This window comes from Corythoichthys intestinalis, chromosome 1 (assembly GCF_030265065.1).
Source record: "Corythoichthys intestinalis isolate RoL2023-P3 chromosome 1, ASM3026506v1, whole genome shotgun sequence".
NCBI classification, from domain to species: Eukaryota; Metazoa; Chordata; class Actinopteri; order Syngnathiformes; family Syngnathidae; genus Corythoichthys; species Corythoichthys intestinalis.
Genome location: NC_080395.1, coordinates 33,605,288 through 33,633,056, shown reverse-complemented (window position 1 = coordinate 33,633,056; position 27,769 = coordinate 33,605,288). Strand labels below are relative to the sequence as shown.

At 38.3% G+C, this 27,769-nt stretch overlaps 3 protein-coding genes across 3 annotated transcripts in view; 2 read left to right on the top strand and 1 right to left on the bottom strand.

Moving 5' to 3' along the window:
- nfatc3a (nuclear factor of activated T cells 3a) overlaps positions 1-1,071 on the bottom strand; it is a 108,061-nt gene extending 106,990 nt beyond the window's left edge. Inside the window, exon 1 of the mRNA XM_057854415.1 lies at positions 556-1,071. Within this exon, the coding sequence (XP_057710398.1) occupies positions 556-646 (91 nt within the window). The 5' untranslated portion in view covers positions 647-1,071. The remainder of the gene's footprint in view (positions 1-555) is intronic.
- Positions 1,072-13,991: 12,920 nt separating this feature from the next.
- On the top strand, positions 13,992-17,131 carry ddx28 (DEAD (Asp-Glu-Ala-Asp) box polypeptide 28). The gene is made up of 2 exons (XM_057844795.1): positions 13,992-15,493; positions 16,005-17,131. The coding sequence occupies exons 1-2, from the start codon at positions 14,226-14,228 to the stop codon at positions 16,402-16,404; spliced, it is 1,668 nt and encodes a 555-aa protein (XP_057700778.1). The 5' UTR covers positions 13,992-14,225; the 3' UTR covers positions 16,405-17,131.
- Positions 17,132-24,397: 7,266 nt separating this feature from the next.
- The window catches only part of tln2a (talin 2a), a 195,098-nt gene continuing 191,726 nt past the window's right edge, over positions 24,398-27,769 (top strand). Inside the window, exon 1 of the mRNA XM_057832454.1 lies at positions 24,398-24,542. The gene's annotated coding sequence lies outside the window, so the exon portion shown is untranslated. The remainder of the gene's footprint in view (positions 24,543-27,769) is intronic.

Below are 27,769 nucleotides of genomic sequence, written 5' to 3'. Positions count from 1 at the left end.
TATTTTAGTTAGTTTAGATTTTTTTGTTTTGTTTTTTGGTTGTTGTTGTTTTTTTGCATTATTCATTTATTTTACTATTTATTCTATGGGGAAAATATTTCTGAGACATGGGCAAATTGGACTGATTGTGTCATACCTGACCTTGACTTTACAGTGTGTATATACTTAATAACACTGTTAAAAGTATTTAAACATTCACTCAAACTTATATTTGTAACGGAAGTTAACAAAATAATTCATTATAAGGAAGCAAAATAGTTGGTAAATTGTAATAATAATTGACAATTATCTTATACAACGCACACACACACAAAAAAATCCCTCGACTTTTTGACGCAATAACACTTCAACAGTTAGCATGTCAGGCTAATGACAGCTGCTGTTATTCTCTGGCAGCCGGCCACAGAAAAGTGATATGTAAACATTTGACTTTCTCAAGCACAACTGCTCCCCTTTACGAGGTTGAATTCACAGGCTTCAATGGTGAAATAGTGAAAAAATAAGTGAATTCCAAGCCTTCGCGGGGCAAACATGGCACCGGGCAAGAACACTGACCTGCGTGGCTCAACGGCGGCTGCTGCCCGTCCTCTCCGAAGATGAGTCGGAAGTCCAGCTCCTCGTTACCGGGGCAGTTTGCCGTCGTCATCGGGTTTGACAGCTCCGGTCTCTCTTCTCTGAAAGCCCCCCACGCCGCCGCTTGAAAGTCGAAGCAGGTTTACGCTCTCCGAAAACGGCACATTTACCGAGTGGCACGAAGCCGAGCTTCAACTTTGCTTCATGTGCCTCTTGTATTATAAACCCAAACTGTCCTTCTTCTTTTACAACCCCAACCCCCCCAAAAAAAGTCTCCTAATTTGGCAAAAATATAGACTTGAACTTCGGAGAAAGTAGACCGCGTCGCGTATGCAACTCCTTTTCAGAATAAAATAAAGAAGAGTTGCCTCCCGCTCGCGTTTGAATAATCGCTGTAAAGTGTTTAGCCCGGTTTGGCTGCCTGCGCGCCGGCCTGTCTTGTGGTTCTCTCTCGCTCCGTGGAGCTCCGATCCCAACTTTTACTAACCCCGCGTGACAAGGCATTTCCAGTTGTGATGTCAGCAGACGCGCGCGCGCGTTGCTGTGGACGACTGCTGGCTGCTTTTACAGTCAGTGGCTGGCATTGAGAAGTGTGCAATTTTTAAGGGCGAAATCAGGCGTAAGGCAAGGCAAGGCAAATTTATTTATATAGCACAATTCAACACAAGGCAATTCAAAGTGCTTTACATCACATGAAGATCATAAAAATCACATTTAAATCAACACAACGTAGAAACGAAGACAAAAAATCGCATTTAATCACAGAATAAAAATAAATAAATAAAATAAAAATAAAACAAAAACTACTACTACTAATAATAATTGAAATCAGCAATGGAGATAAAAACAAGAGGAATAGAAAGCAGGTAGATTGAAATATATAGACAGTTATAGATATGCAGTGCTAAACAAAAGCGTTTTTAGCCCTGATTTAAAAGAGCTAACAGTTTGAGCATACTTCAGACATTCGGGTAACTTGTTCCAGAGGTGAGGAGCATAATAACTAAATGCTGCCTCACCCTGCTTGGTTCTTGTTCTTGGAACATGCAGAAGACCGGTTCCAGACGACCTTAGGGGTCTAGATGTCTCATAGGACTCTAACAAGTCAAGCATGTATTTTGGTCCAAGGCCATTAAGTGTTTTGTAAACGAGCAGCAGTATTTTATAGTCTATCCTTTGACTTACTGGAAGCCAGTGTAGCGATTTCAAAACTGGTGTAATGTGGTCCAGCTTCCTTGTATTTGTGAGGACTCTGGCTGCAGCATTCTGTACCAGCTGCAACTTCCTGACTGATTTTTTATCAAGACCTGTAAATATACCGTTGCAATAGTCCAATCTGCTGAAAATGAATGCATGCATAAGTTTTTCCATGTCTTGTTCAGTCAGAAGCCCCTTAATTCTGGTTACATTTTTTAGGTGGTAATAAGCGGATTTAGTGACAGACTTTAAATGGCTATCAAATTTTAGGTCTGAGTCAATAATTACGCCAAGGTTTCTGACTTGATTTGTAGCTGTAAGTGACATTGTGCTAAGTTCGCTGCTTATCTTTGACCTTTCCTTTTTTGGCCCAAAAATGATCACCTCTGTCTTCTGCACATTTAACTGGAGAAAATTCTGGCACATCCATTCATTGATTTGATGAATGCATTTGCTCAGGGTGACTAAGGGACTATAATCATGTGGGGACACAGAAATGTACAGTTGTGTGTCATCTGCATAGGCGTGATAGGAGATGTCATACTGTTCCATTATCTGAGCTAACGGAAGCATATAGATGTTAAATAAGAGTGGTCCAAGAATTGACCCTTGAGGGACTCCACACGTGAATTTGGTTCGTTCTGAGAGTTTTATTATAAACCCTTCACAAGGACTATTTCGTCTTAGAATAATAACTTCATTTTTTTCCTTTCTGTAAGGGGCAAAAATACTTTTGCAAATTGTACTCATTCTAATCTAAATGTTTTGGCACTTTGAACAGACAATGCAATGGATTAATGGTATTCACACTATTTACATTTTAGGGGAGAAGACCTGAGTGCTCAAGAGGCACATTTGTTTATTGTTGTTTTTTATTTTGTTTTTAAGCAAACAGATGGTCCAAGTCATTATTGGATGAGCAAGTTTATATTTTTAGTAATTAATGAATGAATAAATACCGTAATTTTCTGAAAATAAACCGCTACTTTTCCCCCTCATTCTTAATCTTGCGGTTTATAGTCCAGTGCGGCTTATTTGTTGATTTATTTGGTTTAATAGGTAACATTTTATTTGACAGCAGCTTCATAAGACCGTCATAATTATGACATGACAATATCATGGGCATTAATGTATGCTTATGACAGATGTAATTAAGTGTCATCCAGCAAATTATGTCATTAACTCCATTTATGTCCATCTCAGATATTTTACATCCATTCAAAAGTGAGATCATTTGCCAGATGACACAAAATGACATCTGTCATAAGCATTCATTAATGCTCATTGTAATGTCATTTCATAATTATGATGGTTTTATGGCAGTTTTATAGAACCACTGTCAAATAAAGTGTTACCAGATACCATAACTAGCAATTGATGAAACAATTGGAACAGTAACTGAAAAAATAATTAACACAGAACATGAATTTTGATTGTTATTCACATCTGTGTAGCGCTGCAATGCATGCTAGTAGGCATGTTGGACGACAACAGTGTTAACAGCAGGTGGCAGCAGAGGTTGACTGTTTCCCCCAAGGGAGCAGTGATGGCCAAATTAATATTATTGAAGTATGGTGGTTCATTTGGAAGACAGCTGCGGCTTATATTATAGTCCAGTGCGGCTTATCTATGAACAAATGCTGTTTTTGTGTTAAATTTGGTGGGGGGCGGTTCATAATCAGGTGCGTCTTATAGCCGAAAATTGCGGTAAATAAAATAATTTAACCCAAAGACAGGGCGTCCACTTATGTGAACATCACATTTTGGGTCATGTAAGGCACAAAATTAACATTTAGTATACAAGTGAGGCCTACAAGACCCAAAATGTGAGGTACATTTACTTGTATGTGGATGCCAGGTCTAAATTATAATCATTATTATGATGTATTTTTAACTCATTAGCTGCCATTGACGGGAATAAACATCCAATCCATTGGAAGTGGGAGCCCTCCTAGTTTAAAGCAACACTTGGTAACTTCAGTTTTGGTTGATTTTATCGACGCCGGTGGACGAAAGCTGTAGTTTTTTTGTCCTAAGGAACACTACGTTTCCCATGAGGAACAGCGCACAACATCACATTGTCATAAAATCATCAATCAATCAATCAATCAAAACTCAATCTCCCAGTCACCTGCAGATGGATTAAACAACAATTCTGTTTCCAGCGGTTGTGTGAAGGATGAATAGAAGAAAGATAATGAATCCAGTGGTTGCTAGACAATAGCATATGACAGTTAGCAACCGTGTTGCTTAGTGTGGCTAACCACCCCACCCGACTCGTTGGTTGGGGGGGGGGGTAATCACCCCCACCCCAGCAAGTGAAAGCCAGGCCAATGTTTATTCTGTATATCCTGGTAGCATCACTTTTTTTGTTCTTCAGACAAAACTTTTTGTCTCTTTTGTTGCTTTGCCATCTTTGCAGAATTCGCGCGACAGTGTTCGCATCGACTTCCGTCTTTATAACGAACGGGGAAAAGGAAGTGACACATGCCTTTAAGCAGTCAGCATATTTGTAGTTTTTTTAGTGCCAGGGTTCCTTCCCATCCTCCTCAAAGTTAATTAGTGCCAGTGAAAGTGATACAGACCCCCCTCAAGATATGAAAGAGGTGTCATTCAACTAGTTGTCAGTCGACATATTATCGCAAATGTTATGAAAATATTTTCTAAAGGTTGAAAAGTTACCTAGTGTTGCTTTAAATGGATTGGATGCCTACTAGTGATAAACTAATTTAAGAAAGTGTCTCGAAACCTTTTACCAAGTGTGTACACAGCAATCGGCTGTCAACTAGCTCAGAACGTAACCCACCCACTGCTCTCAGTCATTTTAGATAGACTCCAACACCCCCAGATGAGAATAAGTTATTCGGATAATGCTTTACACAATAAATATATGGTACTTTTATTGTTTCCTCTTTCAGGTGGAATCAAGGGCGTAGGTTTGCATAGGGACAGTAAGGACATAACACGACCAACTTTTCAGGATGCTCAAATTGTCCCCACCAACTTTTAAGCAACCTTATTTGCATTATATGAGTTCAGTGATATAGGTCATTTAGATAGTGTTCCCATATGTTGTAAGGACAGAACAGACCCTACCATTAGAAAGTGAATTATTTTCATTATTTTCAAATTTAATTTTAACCCTTTTCATTTGCTGAATGCCCTCCCACGCACATTTGATTGGCTGATGACTTGACCAGAAGTGGATAGAATAAGCAAAAAATCCACAGGAAGTCTAGCGTTGCTTCTAAATAATATCACTCAAGTAAAGGTAGTCATCCAAAAAGATTATTCAAGTACAAGTAAAAAAAAGTGTTTGTTGAAAATAATAGTCAAGTAATGAGTAACATTGTGAGTAACTGCTTACAATGGTTTTTTTTTTAATCATGGTATATTTTTTTCCTCAGCACAATTTGATTGATACGAACTGTTGTTATTATTACTATACCATATTATTATTATAACCTATTACATGACCATATTAAGCCAAAATAATGACAAAAAAATCCTCCAATTCAGACCAGAACAACAATATGAAATAAAGAGCGCAAGTGCCCTCTAGTGAAGAAAAAAAAACATTGTTCTCTTTCAAATATTTTTATTCAAATTTAAGACAAAAAAACCCCATTGTTAACTCAGATTGGTATAATGGAGTCATGTGGTTGTTTCGACGTCTCATTGGTGAAACTGAGACGGCCACTGTTGGCATTTCGGCAATAATAAAGTCAATATGTAGAATGAATACGAAAAATGTAACGACTCTAGTGTAGGCCAAAGTAGTGGAGTACGAGTTGTGTTTCTTCACAAACCTACTCAGTAAAAAGTATTGTTTGGTAAAACTACTCTAAGGATTACATTTTTCTAGAAAAAGTACTCAAGTAAATGTAACTGAGTAAATATAACGTGTTACTACCCACTCCTGCACTTGAACCAACCCGCCTCATCCACTCCCTTCGAAAAGGAGTGATATTTGAAGTGTTTTTTTTTTCCGACCAGCAGCAGTGACCAGCAGCAACTAATGTAAAAATACGTCAATGTTTCGGAAGTGGGGAAAACACCACTAATTTTGCTAAAGAAAGTCTGACTAGCATCAGAGTTAGCAAAACATTAAACTGTGTGGACATACTAACTTGCAAAACTACTGCAGTCAGGCCAGCGTCCACAAAGAAAAACAAAGTCAAGCTAGTTGTCCCTTATTTGGATCTTTGTTTGCATTATGTGCATTACAATAATGCAACGCAGAGGCTTCAGAGTGCAAGTCCCTTTATTAAAAAAAAAAACAAAAAAAAAAACGGGAAGCTATCCAAGATTGGGTCCACTTCAGGGGGACACTACATGAACATGAACTGACATGTGAAAGAATTTCATGAGAGTACTTTGTTTCGGGGTAGTCTCGTATACCTCAGATATAGATCGGTCCTTGGATATCTCAGATTGTCACCTGAACCAATACACATGAAAGTTAGTATAAATCAATACAGACTTATTTTGCATTAATCATTTAGTGTATCAATTAATTAGGTTCATATTGGTGAGAAATGTAGCCCTGACCCCCGTTCAGTAATCTGGTCATATTAATGTCCGGATCAAAGCAAAAAGTGTACATGCAGGTTATGCTGTTATATCGTCCCTACCAATGTTGAGACCAAACCTACACCCTTGGGTGGAATCCATTTTAATTAAAGATTTTCCTTTGCATTTTCCTGTATTTCATTAAATTCTTACTGCCCAAACTGTGCTTAGTGTTCCAGTGGTGTACTTTTAAGGAATAAAATCTCTCCCTCGTACGGTTTAAGAGCTGTTAAACCTATAATGTCATTGTAAAAAGTCATAATAGGTACTGCTAAAAGATTATTACATTACTGTCTATCGTCAACATTCAGTTCTTGGTATTTCCCGTGACGAAAATCTGCAGCTAAATTTAAGTAGGCCTAATAGGAAATCAGTTTGCCGGCTTTCCCCACTTCTTATTAACCCCTTTGTTTGCATCAAAGCCATCAGTCTCTTTTGGCTCAGGTTAATCTTCACTGTGTATCCGGAGTCCATATACACACAAATACACACGCACACTCACCGCCACACAGACTAATGGACTCAAGCCCTAATGAGTTGTTTTGATGCCTTAAATGTTCATGTGCTTGTTCTATAATGCATCACTGTGTAAAAGTTATCCATGTTTTCATTTGATCAAAAGGTCTTCCGCATTCAGATAAGATCTGCAACAAAGCTTTGAAGCTAATTCAACCAGTAATAAAGCTATAAAGATTGAGTGGCTGTGTAGAACCTTTTGGTGGTACACTATTTCTTAATTAAATAAATAAATAAATAGAAAACAAATGATGAACAACAATGATGAGATCAACAAATACTTTTTATTTTTTTTTTATTTATTTTTTTCAAATCAACATCTAATTCCTGGCTCCGAGAAGATGTACTGAGAAAACACCTACTGGTGGACCCAGAGCTTTGGGTAGTTCTGTAGCCTATACTGTATGTTTTACTTGTTTCTGTGTAAATTCTAATATGTAACAATGTCAGACAAACTGCATGCATAGCAGGCAGCGCCCGCTTATTTTTGACACGGTTGCCAAACGCATGTGGGCGTTTAGACAAGCGCTCGGTGCATAGAAGACATCTGAAAGCACCAAAATCACGTTTCCTGTGGTCTTTTGGTTCCATGCACGAACTTCAGTGTAACCCTTCCTTACCTGCAATAATATGCAAGCTTTTTATCTATAAAATCTTCTTCTTCTTTTCTTTTCAGCTTTTCCGTTGTAATTAGAAGAATTTCAATTTGTTTAATGGATTTGACTGATGGATGGTGTCTTTCAACCGGAAATGACACAGTAGCCCTCTTTTTCAACACTGGTATATCCAACGTTGAAAATCTATAGTTGATACAAATGTCTTCTAGAGCCATTAGGGTGATTTAGAAAAAAGGATGACCATTTCCTCACAATATTCCAATACTATTATGGCTATGAATAACTGAAAAAAATCAAAGCAATGTAATTGGTTAGTATTATTTTACAGACAGTATTACATTTTTCCAGATTTTTATATTTTCTTGTGAAATTACCAACTGAAAGAAAAACACGCTACGATGACAAATATGACTCATTACTAGTTCAACCAAAATAGGTTGAGGTAGTGTCACTCGTATGATAACAAGTATATTTAGATGAAAAGTCTCACAATCTATTTTAATGGCAAAAAAAAAAATAAAAATAAAAATGGAAGGCTTTAGTCAGCTTTGGAAACATTAGCTGTATTTATTTTGCTATCTAATATTGAGTTCACAGTCAATATTTTAAAATGTCTTTTTTTTAATTTTCTGGTGAGTCACAAAAAAAATTAATTGCTTCTAAAACTTCTCTGTGTTGGATTTTTCTTTGCAAACTTTTATAGTTATTGTATAAACTAAAAAAATACTTTTAATTTTACTTTTTAAAAATTTAATTAGATTTAGTTAATTGTATTAACTTACTGAGAGCTCCTCTTCTGTGTTGCATACTGTATAATCTGAAAAATACTTGAATATTTTGCTTTCCGATTAGTCATTGAATGGATATTTAGTTGTAAAAGTACTGTTTTTGTGAACTGTTTGAATTGGGTTCAATATAGTTGATTTTCTTTTATTTCCAAACCTTGGCTAATGGATACACTGATACATTATTCTTTTTTTTCTCCTCACTTCACACTGCTGTTAAACTAAACATGACTGAGTTCGTTGTAAATCGAATGGACAGTAGCCTACTGTATCATAGGCCATGTCCACATGTAGCAGAGCTTTCTAAAAACGAGTATTTTGCCCCTTCTGTCAAGAAAAAAAAAAAAAAATCAACGTCCACACAACCTCGTTTGTAGGGAAAATATCCGCACCCAACTGCATAAGTGTTTTTTTTTTGTTTTTTTTTTTTAACGTATTTCTTGATGTGCATCCAAGCATAGAGTGAATGAAAAAAAAAGTTAAATGGTTCAACGATCTTAATTTCTCCATTTACCTGTTGTCTTGTAAGATGTTCGTGAACCGCTAGCATGTTAGCACGGGTCGCTATTGGTGCAGTCGCTTGTGTGTTTATATATGTGCATTATATATGTCTTTAACATTCACGATGTATGTGTGATATCTGATAAGATTCCAAATTTTCTGTGAATGAATGCAAACACGGGTCGCACATATGACATTTGAACATTTTTTTGTCGCAGAAAGTGACGTTTCAACTGTTAAAAAATGCAAACCTCCGGTTATTAATGTACACATGACGACGCATCAAATGCAGAATTTGCAAATCTTCACTTTGGTTGGAGTTGTTTTCTTTTTTGTAATGTTGACCACAAAATGTGTCTGCATATGGATGATAGGCTAAACCAGAGAAAAAGTTCTTTTTGCAAGATACCCTGGTACGTGTAGACATGGCCTAAGTCACCTAGCAGGGCTTGAACTTTCCCCTCTGCGTACACACCTAAGTTACATTTCAATTTACCCGCATTTGTTATCTTCAACGATGACCTTTAAAGTGCGAAGATAACAAAGACAATTTGTGTGGGAGGTTGCCAACGTGGTTTGTTCTTCTAGTGAAAGTTGCAAAACAAACAAGCAGCATCGTCTCCCCATCTTACGCTGTTATTTGTGTGCTTTGGGCGTCACTCTCCTTTCAGGGATTTGAGCACACACATGCTGCAGAAATGCAAACGTAAGTACCGACGCAACAGGTATTTGCTAAATGTCAACAAATATCAAGTTACGTGATGTGTGGTCCTGTATTAGAATGTCGAGCGATAAGGACTCGCCGCAGAGGCAGTAAAGCAAGTGGAAATGATTTGTGCACCATGTCTAGATGAGTATACAGCAGGGTTGCCCTAATTTAGAAATGTGGTCCCTCAATATTCCAAGCACAAAAATACAGTGTGTATTCTCGTAACTACGCACAACAAGTGATTAAAATCAACAAAGTAGTTATGAACCTACCACAGTAAACACGAAATGCCATGAAACAACACCATGAACCATTTGGGAAACCACTCCAGCCATTAATTTTATATACTTACTGTTTATTCTCATTAGAGACAAGGGTGAAGGTTGAAGACTATCCCAGTTGACTTTGGACAAGAGCTCGTTTATCCTGGTTTGGTTGGTAGGCATTTGCACACAGACAAACAAGCATTCCCACAAGTACAGTTTACAGTCTTCAATGAACCTAACATGAAAGATTGTGGGAGGAAGTTAGAGTGTACCTGGAATAAACCTCCATAAGCGTTAAGAGAAGGCCGGAGCCCAAATTCTAACCCCCAACCTCAGAACTGGCAGTCAGTACAGTCTTTATGTATCATTTCTAAGTATAGGGATTCATATTGTGTCATTTGATGAATGAAAACACTTCATGTTTTAAGTGAATAGAGTAAATTCTAATCAAATCTGTATTTCCATGATATTGCATATAGGGGACCATTAATGGATTGACGACATCTTGGTTTGTGCTTCCCCTTAGTGGTTGGTTGCTGAAACTGCTTTGACTTGCTGGTGTTAAACGCCCGCAATGTGATCACAAAACATCAGCAGAAAAATAAAATGCATTTCCGGAAATGGTCACGGAAATAAATGGTATCTTTCCAGCGGGATTCCAACAGCAATGACATTAATTTGTGACACCCTTGATAATACTGATAATCGATGACTGGGACTGAGTTCATTCATCACACCAGCTGGTGTAAAATCAATTTTAACAGCCAGCAGCATATAAATGTGAAGTCAGAAACATGTTAATAAACACATTCAGTAGAGTATGAAGTATTCCCCCTTTTGCACCCGTTTCTCTGGATACAAAAAGGAGATTAGTGACCCTCCATTATTTTACATGCCCTGTGGCACAGCAGCAACACTAGATTATCCTCCCAAGAATCCTAGGACAAGCACATGCTTAACCTTGAGCCTTTAATTAGTCATTTTAAAACTTAATAAAAGTTGACTTTAGAATTTTCTCATAACAATACTGCAGGCTTAGTCCTTGCTGGAACACAATTTAGTGAGGCCTATTACCATTTCTGCAGTAGCGATGATGTAGTGATGGCTGCCATATGCATCTCAATCTTAAAGAAATCAAACGAAAAGCTATCAATTTCCTATAGTGCTTGTACTCATCGGTCACAGGTGAGCTGGAATTATCTTAATTTCCTATAAATAAGGGTTCTTCTTATTGTAACCCCAAAACCTCACCCCCACCTTTTTATTTTTTTTTTTTTAATTTAAAAAAAATATATATTATAACAAATACAGGACTGTCTCAGATAATTAGAATATTGTGATAAAGTTCTTTACTTTCTGTAATGCAATTAAAAAAACAAAAATGTCATACATTCTGGATTCATTACACATCAACTGAACTATTTCAAGCCTTTTATTATTTGAATATTGCTGATTTTGGCTTACAGCTTAAGAAACCTCAAAAATCCTATATCAAAAAATTAGAATACTTCCTTAGACCAAGTAAAAAAATAATTTTATAACAGCAAAACTAAATCAAACATTTGAAAATGTCCATTGATGCACTCAGTACTTGGTTGGGAATCCTTTTGCACGGATTACTGCATCAATCCGGCGTGGCATGGAGGCAATCAGCCTGTGGCATTGCTGAGGTGTTATTGATGCCCAGGATGCTTCGATAGCGGCCTTCAGCTCATTTGCATTTGTAGGTCTGGTGTCTTTCATCTTCTTCTTAACTATACCCCACAAATTCTCGATGGGGTTCAGGTCAGGGGAATTAGCAGGCCAATCAAGGACAGTGATGCCATGGTCAGTGCACCAGTTACTGGTGGTTTTGGCACTGTGGGCAGGTGCCAGATCATGCTGGAAAATGAAATCCTCATCTCCATAGAGCTTTTCAGCAGATGGAAGCATGTAGTGCTCTAAAATCTCTTGGTACACAGTTGCATTTACTCTGGACTTGATGAAACACAGTGGACCAACACCAGCAGCTGACATGGCTCCCCAAACCATTGCTGACTGTGGGAACTTCACACTGGATTTCAAGCAACTTGGATTTTGCTCCTCTCCAGCCTTTCTCCAGACTCTGGCGCCTTGACTTCCAAATGAAATGCAAAACTTGCTTTCGTCTGAAAAGAGGACTTTGGACCACTCTGCAACTGTCCAGTGCTTCTTCTCCATAGCCCAAGTCAGACGCTTCTTCCGTTGTCTTGAGTTCAGAAGTGGCTTGACCATGGGAATACGGCTATTGTAGCCCATTTCCCGGACACGTCTGTGAACTGTGGCTTTTGATACCTGGACTCCAGCTTCAGCCCACTGTCTTTGAAGCTCCCCCAAATTCTGGAAGCGGCTCTTCTTCACAATTTTGTTAAGGCTGCGGTCATCTCTCTTGGTTGTGCAGCGTTTCCGGCCACATTTTTCCCTTCCAACAGACTTTTTGTGGATATGCTTTGAAACTGCACTCTGTGAACAGCCTGCTCTTTGAGAAATGTCTTTTTGTGTCTTACCCTCCTGATGGAGGGTATCAATGATGGTCCTCTGGACAGCAGTCAGATCAGCAGTCTTCCCCATACTTGTGATTTAGTTTACTGAACCAAGCTGAGTGTTTTTAAGGCTCAGGAAACCCTCGCAGGTGTTTCGAGTTAATTAGACGATTCTGGTGATTAGTTGAATAGCCTACTTGTATACTTTTTCATGATATTCTAATATTTTGAGATAGGATTTTTGAGTTTTCTTAAGCTGTAAGCAAAATTCAGCAATATTAAAATAATAAAAGGCTTGAAATAGTTCAGTTGATGTGTAATGAATCCAGAATGTATGACATTTTTGTTTTTTTAATTGCATTACAGAAAGTAAAGAACTTTATCACAATATTCTAATTATCTGAGACAGTCCACAATTCAGTATTTACATTTACTGAATTATGTCCAAACCTGAATGCATCATTGTCAAATCACATTCCTCTCTACTTTATCTTCCACATAAATAAACACAAACAGAAATATGTAGATTAAAAACTCTAAATTGAAGAAAATCTACAATTCAAAGCAAAAATGAGTGTAAACATGTATTAAAATGTAAAAAGAGAGAAATTAAAGTTTAATACTACTTCATCATCCTGCTGGTGCACATTGTGCACCATTCTGAACTTTGTGTGAAGTTGTTCGTTAATGATAGAGGAACACGACGAAAGAAATAAACAATAAAATTTGAACCCATTTAAATAATGCAGAAATAAAGATTTCATTCATCTTCTATTAAAGGCCAATTGTATCATTCACTACAAAAAATGTTTTGGGGGTATTGTAGTATGGGCGTCATATAAATGTCAGTCTCTGATATAAAACGGATTTAACAAAAATTGTCATAATTCCAATACTTTTGTTATTTTTGGTGAATATTTATGTTTGACATATAAAGTAAAGATTCCCTGCCCCCTTAATCACAAGGGTACATTTGAACTAACGGTCTTTTGAATCAGACATCAATAATAAACATTCTTTTTTTCCGTTTCGCTCTCTCTCTTTTTTTTGTTTTTTTTGTTTTTTTGTTGTTGTTTTTTTTTAATCGAACAATACAATAACAACAATTCAGATGTACAAGCAAGACACATGAAAAAAAAACTACAAATATTACCACAAAGCAATAATGATACAAAGTACAATATGCCAGGGTTTTTTAGGGAAAAAAAAAAAAATCTGAAATATTACATTTGGAACACAAACACAATATATATTTTTATAGCCTTTAGATTATTAATAATTTTTTTTACTTAGATGCAGATTTAATATATAGAGCCATTTCTTTTTTAAAGGCAATAAAATTAGGTTTGAATTTGCATCTATGAATAAAAAAAGAAATTGCCAAAAATAAGATGAAATTGATAAAATAATATTCTTCCTAATTGGCTCGATACGATACAAAGCGCCCCCCCCCCCCCCCCAAAAAAAAAAAAAAAAAAAAAAAATTAAGAAACGTTCTTTAGGAAAAGAAATGCGTGGAACAAATATTATTTTATATTTATTTATTCATTTATTTATTTATATTTTATTTTTTCGAACTTACATGCATTCAAACATCTGCTTCAAAAAAGTTGACAAAAAATGACAGCTACATTCAGATGTATTCAATACAGTTACATTGTCATTACAAGACAGAAGACAGTTATTTAAAAAATAATAATATACACAGTTTATGCGTGGAATTATTCGTCACCATCCCGCGCCTGTTGATTACGTCATCAACAATCGCCACGTTACAATGAGCCAGACACTAAACATCTACCATGACTGTCCTGTGTGAGTTTTAATGGATTTTGGAATCATGTTGCTTTTGTTTTTGGGTTCGCTGATGAAGATGCCTTAGTGGATTAATTGCCTTGTTTTACTAAGCAGTTGTATGCTTTTACTCACGCTTCTTTGTCGGGAACTTTTAGCCGCTAGCAGGCTAGCATCCTCGTTGCCAGTCCAGAATGTTGTCTCTGAAGGTCGGCTACTCGACTCTAGCTTCTTCGAGAGTTTACCAGACTCAATTAAGCAGACTCTCGACTGCTTGTGTTTATTTTTCCATTTGTCCGGCGTCTGCTGAAGGCATCCCTGTCATACGCGTTCCTCGCTCCGTGCAGAATCGCGTGGAGAATGTGAAACAAACTCGAGTTATAAATAAAATCAGCACCAGCAAAGCTGGCAAGCTCCTCATCCAGGGCAGGAACGCCAGTTTGAACCAGTCTGTTGGTTACACGCACGGCAAGTTTGACGTGCCTACACTCTGCTCCAAAGGATGGAAGCACAAAAAGTCATTCGGAGATTATTTCACTGTCAACAACATCAAATCCGTTGCACCTTTTGTATCTGCAAGCAAGGAGGAGGAAATTAAAAAGCCAGTGAAGACCTTCCATAGATTACAAATCTCCACTGAGTTGATAGAAACTTTGGAACGCTCAAACATCATTCATCCCACCACAGTGCAGCTGCAGACCATACCTAAGGTGATGCGAGGTCACAATATCCTGTGTGCAGCTGAGACAGGTAGTGGGAAGACACTGAGTTATTTGTTGCCGATTATGCACAAATTGCAGCTCAGTAAGGAAATTAATCATGAGGCGTCCCCTGAAATCCGTGCTATGGTTGTGGTGCCCTCCAGGGAGCTGGCTGAGCAGGTGGCGTCCGTGTCCAAGACCCTGTGCATCCCACTGGGCTTGGAGACGAGGACAGTGGGAGGCGGGCGAGGCGTGGGGCGCATCAAAGGGGTTTTCAAGCGAGGCGTTCCTGATGTTTTAGTAGCCACACCAGGTGCTCTGGTCAAAGCGCTGCGGAGACGTTGCTTGGACTTGAGCCACCTGCGCTTTCTGGTGGTGGATGAAGCTGACACCATGTTCGACCCGAGCTTCTCAGACATGTTGGAGGAAATTTTGCAGCATGTTGAAATCGCCAGTGCTCCGGCAGAAACGCAAGACCCGTTGAACAAGGCTCAGCTTCTGGCCATTGGTGCCACCTTCCCCGGCGGAGTGGGCGACGTCCTCAGTCGGGTGACGGATCTCGGCAGCATAGTGGTGATTAAGAGCAAGATGCTGCACTTTCTCATGCCGCATGTCAAGCAGACCTTTCTCAAAGTTCGAGGGCAGGACAAAGTCCTGGAGCTCAACCATTACTTGAAACGACTCCAGCAGGAACACGGAGGAGCAGGTGGGAACGCCGTTCTTGTGTTCTGCAACAAGTCCTCCACTGTCAACTGGCTCGGGTATGTAATGGAAAATGTTATGTTTTAGTAGATGCATTATTCAAATTGGCAATGTTGCAACTTTGCGGGGGGGGTGGGGGGCTTTTTCATATTGGTCGGTAGGTTTTTATTTGCTGATATGGATAGCTGAGGGTTTCCCCTGGTGCTTTATCAAGCTTTTCTTGATTTGATTAAAGAACTCTTTGGGTCACAGGTGTCGAAAGGGCCAAGTGGGTGCAAGTTTGCTTTCCAACCAATGAAGAGGACACCTTTTCACCAATCAGATCTTTTACATGTGTTATCAGTTAAACTTTGTCAGGTGCTGCTTGTTTCAGTAGGAAGTTCATTGGTTAAACTCTCTCCACGGTATCGGTTGGAACAAAATCCAGCACCCACTTGGCCCTTTCTGGAATCTGTTTGACACCTGTGCTTTGGGTGCGGTCATTAGTCGTTTTCTCATTAGCTGATATTTGGCGCCATCTTCAGACATAAAAGAGCACATGCAAAATATGTGTGTTTTCTCCCACCACAGATATTCCCTGGAGGAGATGGGTGTGCCGCACACTCGTATCCAAGGTGAGATGCCTGCCGTGGTGCGCACAGGCATCTTTCACCGCTTCCAAAAGAGCACGACGGATATTCTCCTGTGCACTGATGTTGCTTCACGAGGCCTGGACACGTCCCGGGTACGCCTGGTGGTCAACTATGACTTTCCGCAGTCACACACAGACTACATCCACAGGGCCGGTAGGGTGGGGAGAGCTGGGGGATGCGAAGATGGCGAGGTGCTCAGTTTCGTCACGCATCCGTGGGAAGTGGAGCTCGTGCAGAAGATTGAGACAGCTGCACGGAGAAGGACTTCTTTGCCTGGTATGGAGTCCGCAATCCGGGAACCAGAACCTAAAGTAGTGGAGACAGAAGAGTTGAGTTGATGGACACCATTGGATGACAACCTGAACCATACTAATTAATAATGTGGTGGGCTATATGTTGGACTTAATCGTTAGTCAAATGCAACGTGCAAGAGACCATACAAACTCTAGGGTATCGTAAATAAAATACCCAGAGCTAAATTTTGGACTTGTAAACTCAGTACTATTGGTCTACACATGTAACCACTTGTCTACATTCTTACTATGCAATAAATGCTTGCAGTGAATCATGATAATTTCAGGGTGAAATGTTTTATTAAACTTTTGAGTTTTTATTTATTTTTCGTTTTGTGTTTTCTATAAACGTTAGGAAAGAAAGACAGAATGCTCAATTCACAATTTATCTACATGAGAGTTCACTGAAACAACCAGGATACTAAACATTTTTAAACTTGAGGGGCAATCTGAGGCTACGTTCATACTACAGGTCTTAATGCACGAATCCGATTTTTTCGTCTTTTTCCGACTCGAGTGAGGCATTAACTTGACGGTCTGAACGTGACAAGTCGCATAGAACTGGACCATTTCAAATCCGATCTGGGTCACTTTCGTATGTGGTTCAAATCCGATCTGGGCCACATTTTTCCAGACTGTCGCAGCGGTCTGTACTGTCCAGTCTCCGGAATCGGAATTCATGCACTAATTACGTCAGCAAACAGCAAGAGGCACGAAGGACGGCAGCGATGCAGGCATTAGCGCCTAGCTTGAACTCTGCTTTTAAGCACGAAGCGGGATTGACCACAGTCATAAAAAATAAAATGAAGAAAAGGATAAACCTGTCAATTTTCGATTTTAATTCTGTGCTCCGAATGAGCAATATTTCATTATTGCACAAATGGCCGAGTCGAGGCAAACTGACGCACCCACGTCATTTCACGCACACACGTCAAGGCTTATGTGTGTGCGTGTATGCGTTCTATCAATCCATATAAACTTTGAAAATAAAACTAAACGTGGATTATTAATGTCTGTTATTTGTGTCCTCTTTTTATCGAGCTAAAAATGATAATCCCTGGAATGACGGATGACAGCCAACATGTGTGGTCATTTGTTTTGATGCTTCTGCGCATGCGGGTCATCTTGCTCAGCGCATGTCGGACTGCGAATTAGTGCGCATGCGTAATACTTGAATGGTCTCAATGGACAAAGGCAGTCTGAACGGACATGCCAAAAAAACAGATATGACAAAAAATCGGATTTGTGCATTAATACCTGTAGTATGAACGTAGCCTAAGAGGACAAATCTCTGCCTATGCAGCTAAATTCAAATCATTGCCGTATTTCTGACCTTTGTGACCTTTCCTCTTTTCATATTACCTACCCTACAAATTTAAGTTAAATAGGCTAACCTGTTATTGAGAAGTTCCTTTTCTGACCTTTGACCCCATTAGGTCCAATTCTATAATCACCTATTCCGTTCCATATAGAAAACATATCCTGCAATTTTGATGATAATTCCTTTACCCGTTCTTGTGTTGTCTTGAATACAAACATAGACATACGGAACTGAATCCTTAACCTCTCTCTTCTATTGGTTTGTCCACTGGTGCAGGTAATCTGTACCTTTCTGATGGTTTCATTTAGAAGTCAACATTATCTTTTTTTGAAGGAAGAAAACAGGGCTGATTGTGAAAAAAATGGTTACTGACCACTCTCAAACAATTTTAAATGTTTTTTTGATCAGTTTTCTCTTAGTTGAAAAGCACTTTTTTTTTTCTTACACGTCACGTCTCACACTGATTTAGCAATAAATTGTGAAAATTTTTCATAAACTGTATATTTGTGATATAAACATCTACACTGGTGATTAACCACTAGATGGTAGCATTTGTCTGATTTCCGATAGCTTTTTTTGGTGGTATTTTTTAAAATGGAAAATGTAATTAGTACTTATGGTGTTATACATATATAGCGCTTTTCCACCTTTCAAGGCGCTCAAAGCGCTTTACACCACTTCACATTCAATGAGCAAGTGTCTCTCTTTGGTAATATAAAAACTATGCAGTAGGAAAAATTTATAGAAAAAATTCACAACATTAAAGGTCAAGTCCACATCTTGTATCAGTTTATATCACTGAATTATTAATCATGAATACATAAAATGATAAAATACATGTTATTTAAAACAAATAGATTAAAAAGTTTGGCCCCTAATACCACTAAAGTTGATCCAACTCTCTTTTTCCCCCCATAGTATTTACCTCATTACCTGCCATTGACAATGATAGACTTCCAATTCAAGGACTGGCTGTAAATGCGTATCTTTTAGCGCCATTGACAAAGCTAGATAGATGCCCAATCCATTTTGACTGGGCAGGCTTGCAGCGATTATTCGCCTCTCACAGTCGAAATGGATTGAACGTCTATTGCCTTCAATGGCAACCAATGATTAAATGAATGCCTCATAAAGGGTTAAGGAGATCACCCAACCACTGGGTCACCAAGTAATGCTCTTTTTGTGTGATTTGTGCACAATATTTGCTTCCAATATTGTACAGCAAAATCCCTCCCAGTTGCACAAATTATACATGTCTCCAATATCAATGAGCACAGGCCTAAACCCGACACCTAGACTGTAGATGTGCATCCGAATGACTCTTAAAGGGACTGCCCCCCTAATTTTCCTTCCTTTTTGCCTGCAGGTTGCATGTTGAAAGCAAAGTGTCATCCTCACAATAAAGCTTTCTGCGCTAATGATGTAATGTGGAATGTTGCCATGAAAATTATGGATTACGGGCAGCTGACAGAAAAAGGATCCAAATATCTTCCCGGATATGTCTTGCTCCCACAGTTAAAATTTTGGGTTGGGGGAAGGGGTCTTCTGGGAGGAAATGTGGAGATTATGGTAGCAGACAGATGTGTCAACATGGCATTTCCATCAGAATGTTTGGAATTTTACTTGGTCTTGTCTTATTAGCATGAGTAGAGGGTATTCCTTTTTAGTTTTACTCTCTAAATGACTATAAATTAAGTATCTAAACATCTACATATGACCGTACCCACTGTCTCTACACACAAGATTGGTATTGAATGACACTCATTTACCATTAACCAGATTGCAATGCATTGTGGGCCATGTGGCAAGTAGACTAGCTGGAGCTTGTGCACAACAGTGAGTCATGAATACAGAACACCTGAAGAGTGTTTGGTTGTGCTACTTTTATTCACATGTATTGATGTTTCCACAGATTGGACCAACTATACAGGCGATTCAATCAAAAACAATGTTTGTGCTAGTTTGTTTATTTATTTATTGGATAAATTGTTATTACGTTATCCAGGAGTTCTATAAGTCACTCTATGTTAATACGTTTATCTTGTCAGGGCTCAGTTGTCATTTCTTATTGTAAGCAGTTGTGTAAAATGGGAAGCTATAATGACAGGATGTGGTTGAATATACTCTGCTCAAACTAAGATTGCATTTTTAATTGAAGTAAATCATTACATTTATTGAGTTATTGCTGTTCCCCCCAGCCCCAGTGAATCCCATCAATTATACCTATTTATTTGGGGAGGAGAATTATTCTACTATATATTTGCTAATCTGTATTGTAATAAGTGATAATGGATGTTTTTATGTTCTGTTTTTAATTTCATTGCTGTCCAAATCATTTATTGTGTAAATTGATACAATTTTGAAGTTTTTTTGTGCATCAAATAACATTACAATGTTACCCCCCCCCCCCCCCCCAAAAAAAAAAAAAAAAAAAAATTAACTAGGTTTCTAAGGTTTCAGGTAATATAATTCTATAAATTCAAAGATTAACAGCTTGAGCAACACAATGTATTTGATTTAGGTAGTTTTATTTTAGTGAGGATTTGTATTTGTAGCCATCGTAAACCATCAATTCTTAGTACACTACTGATCACCTTATAAATCATTTGATTAAAAATATCACATTGAATATGTGATTAGATTCAGTAATTATAGTTGTGATTGATTTCATTTTTCTATGCAAAGTAAAATGATTTTGAAGCAATTATATTTTTAACAAAGTGGGTTGGCATTTAAAAACAGCTCAAAAACGAGTCAGAAAAAATGTATATAGACTACTATTTTGCACTGGATTGAAAAGTTAAAAATGGCATTGGGTGAAAACTAACTGAAGAATCTAAATAAAATATTATTCACTACTCATATAAGAGTATCAAAAACGCCGACTGCATGAAAAGTCAAGCATGCAGAAAAGAACTAGTTGCAAATTGTCAAACTGTCTTGGCTTAAAGTTGATTCAAGGCTGCGAGTATCTCTTCTGTCTTTTCTGAAAAACATCATGACATTGAGCAAACCAGGCAGTTTGTTTAAGCATTACACTCTGAGCTCAACTCTGCATTCAGACCCAACCAGACATGCTATTAGCGGTAACTATACCATACCTATCATGAAAACTAACTTAAAACAACGTACAATACTATGCAGAGCTATGATTGAATGGAATGCCCTCCCAGACCAAATTTTAAAAACTCAAAATAAAGCTAATTTCAAGAAACAAATAAAGCAGTACTTTAGGGTCAACTGTATTTGATCACTAATGTAATTTGTAATGTAAGCCTCTTTGTTGTTGCTGACTTATATATTACCTCTTATATTGTCTATTTACCTCCTTATTAACTTTCTTCTGTCTTTATGTTAGTATGTTGAATTATGTTTGTTTTAGTGTGTAAATTTTTCAAGATAAGAATTCTTTCTTTTATATACAGTATAGTCTATGTTGATTAGTATGTTGATGTTTTGTCTGTTTTATGTTTTGTGTGGACCCCAGCAAGGGTCCTCCATAGATTAGTATGTTGATGTTTTGTCTGTTTTATGTTTTGTGTGGACCCCAGGAAGAGTAGCGGATGTTTTCATCAGCTAATGGGGATCATAATAAAAATACAAAAATACAAAATACAAATTTAAAACCAAAAGCAAAACAACTGTATAGAATTAGTTTAAAAATATATGACAGAAAACACTCAGGTGACTTGAAGTTCTGCTCTGAGAGCCCCAATTTGGCCAAATTTCAAAATTGCCCTGTATGCATGTGTGATACATCATTGGAAAGCTTAAAATCTCAATTTTCTGGGGGAAGAAAAATTTTGAACAGGAGGGCATTAAAAAAAAAAAAAAAAAGTATATATATTTAAACCGCCAAAACCCTAACTCGAGGTGAGAGCATTAAGATAGAATAATTAAAGACACAATGATTTTAACAAGATATTATCGCGTACTTACCTTGTTTCGATCCCAAAACTCGTGTAGCATGTCTCACCGAGTGTCAAGACAAAGCTGTGAATGGCCACAGCCGGACTTTTTGGGGATTTTGTGGGTGAAACACAGTAATATAACAAGGGTCGCAATGCTGAAATCGCAGACATCAAGGAGTGGTCAAGATTTTCTTTTTCAAATATTTACCCTTTTAAATGTTTTTTTTTTTTTTTTTCCCCAATTTTTCTTTGGTTTGATTATCATCTAAAATATTGGGGAAAATACAACAGTAACAAAAAAATACAATTACGAGATAGTTATGAGGTCGATATACATTACCTATTTGCAGACACTATTTTTTTTTCATTTTGTTTAAAAGTAAAATATACAGTATGCGAGTGAATAATTTTATGAAGTCATTTTTTAACTAAATATTAGACATCAATGAATGATTCTAAGCTAAAAATGATAGACCTTTCGAATGATAACTATAATTACTTACCTTCTTTTTATGGCCTGATTGAAACAAAAGTTGCGCGGTGTCGGTAAACGGGGGTCTCCAGAGTAAAATGGACAAATTAATAATATTTTGGGGGCTTAATGCGCCATGAAACTGCTATGGCAGCATGCAAACATATTGTTCGATCAAACACAACAGTTCTTTTGGCTTAAAATACAGCAGTTTATTTTAAACAGGGGTGCAATAGCAGAAACTGCTTTTTCAGCCTCGTCTATGTTTTCCGCCATATACTAGTTCTTCTAAAAAAATAGCATATTGTGATAAAGTTCATTATTTTCTGTAATGTACTGATAAACATTAAACTTTCATATATTTTTGATTCATTACACACAACTGAAGTAGTTCAAGCCTATTATTGTTTTAATAAATTAATATTGATGATTTTGGCAAAAAAAAGTCAAGAAAAACCAAAAATCCCTATCTCAGAAATGAGCATATCATGAAAAGGTACTCTAAAGGAGCTACTAACCTTATCATCTGAATCAACGAATTAACTCAAAACCCCTGCGAAAGATTCCTGAGGCTTTTAAAAACTCCCAGCCTGGTTCATTACTCAAAACCGCAATCATGGGCAAAACTACCGACCAGACTGCTGTCCAGAAGGCCATCCTTGACATCCTCAAGCAAGAGGCTAAGACACAGAAAGAAATTTCTGAGCGAATAGACTGTTCCCAGAGTGCTGTATCAAGGCACCTCAGTGGGACGTCCATGGGAAGGAAAAAGTGTGGCAGGAAACGCTGCACAACCAGAAGAGGTGATGCAGCCAGAGAAAGAGAAGGAGAAGGGCGATTCCAGACCTTGGGGGACCTGCAGAAACAGTGGACTGAGTCTGGAGTAGAAACATTCAGAGCCACCCTGCACAGGCGTGTGCTGGAAATGGGCTACAGGTGAAGCAGCGGCAGAAGCGCCTGACCTGGGCTCCAAAGTTCTTTTTTCAGATGAAAGCAAATTTTGCATGTCATTCAGAAATCAAGGTGCCAGAGTTTGGAGGGAGACTGGGGAGAAGGAAATGCCCAAATGCCTGAATTCCAGTGTCAAGTACCCACAGTCAGTGATGGTCTGGGGTGCCATGTCAGCTGCTGGTGTTGGTCTACTCTGTTTTATCAAGGGCGGGGTCAATGCAGCTAGCTATTAGGAGATTTTGAGGCACTTCATGCTTCCATCTGCTGAAAAGCTTTATGGAGATGAAGATTTCATTTTTCAGCACGACCTGGCACCTGCTCATAGTGCCAAACCCACTGGTAAATGGTTTACTGACCATGGCATTACTGTGCTCAATTGGCCTGCCAACTCTCCTGACTTGAACCCCATTGAGAATCTGGGGGATATTGTGAAGAGGAAGTTGAGAGACACCAGACCCAACACTGTGGATGAGCTTAAGGCCGCTATCGAAGCATCCTGGGCCTCCATAACACCTCAGCAGTGCCACAGGCTGATTGCCTCCATGCCACGCCGCATTGAAGCAGTCATTTCTGCAAAAGGATTCCCGACCAAGTATTGAGTGCATAGCTGATACAATTAATTGAAGGTTGACTTTTTTTGTATTAAAAAGCATTTTTGTGTATTGGTCGAATGAAATATGCCAGTTTTTTGAGATCGGGATTTTTGGTTTTTTCTTGACTTTTTTGCCAAAATCATCAATGTTAAAACAATAATAGGCTTGAACTACTTCAGTTGTGTGTAATGAATCTAAAATATATGCTAGTCTAATGTTTATCATTACAATACAGAAAATAATGAACTTTATCACATTATGCAATTTTTTTGAGAAGGACATATATATATATATATATATATATATATATATATATATATATATATATATATATATATATACAACAAAAATTGTGTTGGCCAGTGTAATTCATTTTAGAAAATCTTTGTAAATGTAGCAATAAATTGCAAAACTATCCATTATTTTAGTGACGATTTTACTTGGTCATCAATTTTCATTTAATGAGCTTTAGGGTTTTGGTAAAGTAATTTTTATTGAATTGATTGATTAATTGATTAATAAATGACTTATGTTGTGAATAATTTCTTTTGAAAAAATATTACAGTAATTTCAAGTTATCAATTGTTACCCATTTGTTATTTCTAAGCAAACGAACAATTTGTAATGATTTTTTCCCTGCTGGGTATTCCTGGGAGAAGGCAAATGGACTACAAAGCGTGGTCCATTTAAAATGACGCATTTCCTTTTGTGCCCCCACTGGAGGATCTGCTTGTGCTACCCCTCCCCTTTTACGCGCACGTACTCACGCGCATTGTACACACTGAACAGTCGCCGCTGTCCCTACACTCCAACGCACACACTACCCGGTCACTTGGAAATTTCCCTTCAAACCGTGCAGGATAATATTTTGCCGCTAAATCAGCGGAAGTGTCCGCTACAGTGCGTCCTGCGATGCGCCAGTGGAGCATCTGAAGGTAGACTGCTTGATTTATTTATTTTTTATTGGTAACATAGTAATCCGATTACCCCACATCTCTCCTGCGGCACACGCCGAAAAGCCGCCTGACCTTCTCGTGCTATCGGGTCTTCTCAAAACGGGGGAGAAGCACCGCCGCGTGTGTGGGACTGTCGCTGTTTTGCCGTGCTTGCGCAGTGACCGGTGAAGTTGCGTACTCCCAACACGCCGAGATGCTCGGTTGAAACGAGGCGCAACTTGTAGAGCCTTGGTTCATGCAAGCCGGTTCTTCCGGCGGCTTCACCGACTCGGGCTGCCGCAGCACGCCGCGGAGGAGGCGTCTCTGGCAGCTTTTGTTTGGAGAGTTGGGTGGGGTGGGGGCTGGGGGCAAATTCGAATTCAGGGGTCCCCGCCATGTTAATGTATAGTGTCAGGCAACTTTTTTTTATGACCCCACCCCAGGGTTATGCATTCACCAGCCCAAATGGAAAGAAAATGAATGCCCCTCTCCAATCGTTGTAGCGCTTCCCCATACTCCTGAAATTGGTGGTTTCATGCGACCAGTGGCTTTACATGCATTGAATCAACCTGCAGCCTCCCCATGCACGTTTGATTCCGTGGCTCCACTGCCACACCCCTTCTCATAGAGCAGCATTGTAGTACTCCCAACATGCCTGGTATTTGGTTGTGAATCATTTCTACTTTTACATGGTAGGTTTAAGCAGAAAATTGTTTAACACGACTAGTCCTGCAACGATTAATCGATTAACTCGAGTAATTTGATTAGAAAAAAGATTTAAATTAAATTTTGCTGCTTCGAGTATTCGTTTGATTAAAGTGGCATTGTAATGGTTTGTTTTGAAAGTGTTTGCATTTAGTTTTGATTTTGGTGGATACGCTGTCCTCTAGTGGTGACAGTGAATATGACATCACTCATTTCACGTGTCTGAATCCAGCTGCTAAATTTTTGTTTGAGCTAATTTTTTTTTAATGCATTCGTAATTTAGTTTATTGGTATATTTAGTTTTTTTTTTTTGGAATATGTGTTTGAACCATTTTTTAAGAGCATAAAAAAAAAAGTTTGCATTTTTTTTAGCATTTAAGCTAGCGGACTTTTGCTATATAAGTTAGCCAATTGTTCTTTTGTTCTACTTAGATCCTCATTTTAAAATTTATTTTAATACCGTTTGTGGCTCAGCGCAGGTATTTTAATTTTTAACTGTTTGCCATGTAAAATTTTAAACTAGGCAGGTCAAAAGAAATTTATTTCAACCACAATCTCTAGATGCATGTACAGTTAGACTTGTGCTGATTACCGGTTTCAAGGTATACCGTGGGTTGAAAATGTCACGGTTTCAAAACCGCAAAAAAAAAAAATCACTCAAAACGTCCCCTATGCAGTAAGCTATTTTTTATTTCACAAACTTAAGGGAGAAAACCCTCATTTGCAGCTGCAAGGCTTAACCCTCCTCCACCGGTTGTTGCTCAGTGTCATTGAGTTAGCTGTGCTACACAATGGCTGGAGAAGGTGAAACTTTTTCCCCTATTGAAGAAAACGAAATCGCTGGTATGGAAATACTTTGGCTCCAGAAATGTTACAGACGGCCGCGGCTTAGAGGAAGCGGGCCAACTGACATGTAGAACATGTTTGTGGAAGGTGACTGCCGAGGAGGCAATACCTCCAATATGATTTCGCATTTATACAAAATTAATGGTAAGTAAACACTGTCATGAATGTTTCCCCCCAGCTACAACAGTTAACTCCAGCATGTTTAGTGTGTCTAGCGCTGGTAAAACGTGGTGTATGTTTTTTCTCTGGCAACTGTCTGTGTTGAGAAAGAGTGTTTATATAATGTAAACATAATAAGTCATACACATGTTCTTTTCATGGAAAATAATGTAATAACTTTTGTAATGATGGTAATAATGTCGCGCTGTGGTTGTGGGTTTAGGCTCACCTAAAGAACTGCATTTATTTTGATTTAGAATATTTCAGTTATTTTTGTTATTTTTTAAAAATTACTTTAAGTTCATGTTATACTTATTTTCCAATTTGATAATATGTTTTGAAAAATAAAAATCCTGTTCAATGTATTATTATTTTTTTAAACCCAGATATCTCAAAGTAACACATTTCAGAGCTGTAATTGCAGTACCGTGAAACCGTGATATTTTGGCTTAAGGTTATCATACCGTCAGAATCTCATACCATGCCTATGTACAGTAGGGGTGTGACAATTATTGTTGTACCTACATTGGTACCGATACGGAGCTACAGTAATATGACGTCATCGGGGAGTACTAAGAAATTACATGTCAATGTTGTTTAATACATACTTTTCGAGATCCAGTTTCCAACCGCTGGCAGCTCTACCCAAAGATGGCCACCAGCTCCGCACACCACTGTAAAAAAAAAAAAAAGGAGCACATGTCACCCTTCCCGAGATGACGATAGACTTCCAGTCGTATGACGTCCAATCGGGACAGGGACGGTGGCAGGAAATGAACGTTGGTTCATTTTTGCACAATTACATTTACGTGAATGATTGACTGTTTTAGCAATAGTTTCACGAAGTTATTGTCCAGGCCTGTCTGATCAGCTCGAAGAAAATTTCCTCTCCATCCCTTGTCTATAAACGCTGGCTGTTTTAGCATACAGCTACTTCTCCATTAACTTTAAGTGTCCAGACTATATTGGACGCCCCTGTCGGCAAGGAGCAAATGACCAGCTTTTTCATTACCTTATCACTGACCCATGGTGGCGGCGGTGATCGTAAACAGTAATGTTGTTTTCCACTTAATGTTCTCACAGCGACATGCTGGAATACTCTTGTACTATGGTGTAGCTGTTCACATTTAGTGCTGAAATCACCAAGTTGAAATAAGAGTCATTGGATTGATAAACGACCAAGTTGACTATTGATGATCCTCGGGTGGGTGACTAACCTCTGGTTAGCATGTGTGAAGGGGCGGGTCCTCAGACTCCTCATTAATCGTGCATGGCTTATTGATTAATTTAGCCTCTGCATAAAAACAGGCCAAAGGGGAAGGAAGTGAGCGATCCATACTGTTCTTCAACTTGTAAAATAATGCATATGACAGTGAGAGATGTAGCGTCATCGTTACAATCATATTGAAGATAAACTACTTTGTTATATGGTGAAAAACAATTCCAGCATTCAGTACAGTGTCCGTGTTTTCACCTAGTTAATCTTCAAACATATTTAGAAATTAATCTTTGAATTC

Coding starts and splice junctions, on each gene's coding strand:
- ddx28 (XM_057844795.1), top strand. CDS start 14,226: ATGTTGTCTCTGAAGGTCGGCTACTCGACTCTAGCTTCTTCGAGAGTT. Junction 15,494..16,004: donor TCCACTGTCAACTGGCTCGG/GTATGTAATGGA, acceptor CTCCCACCACAG/ATATTCCCTGGAGGAGATGG.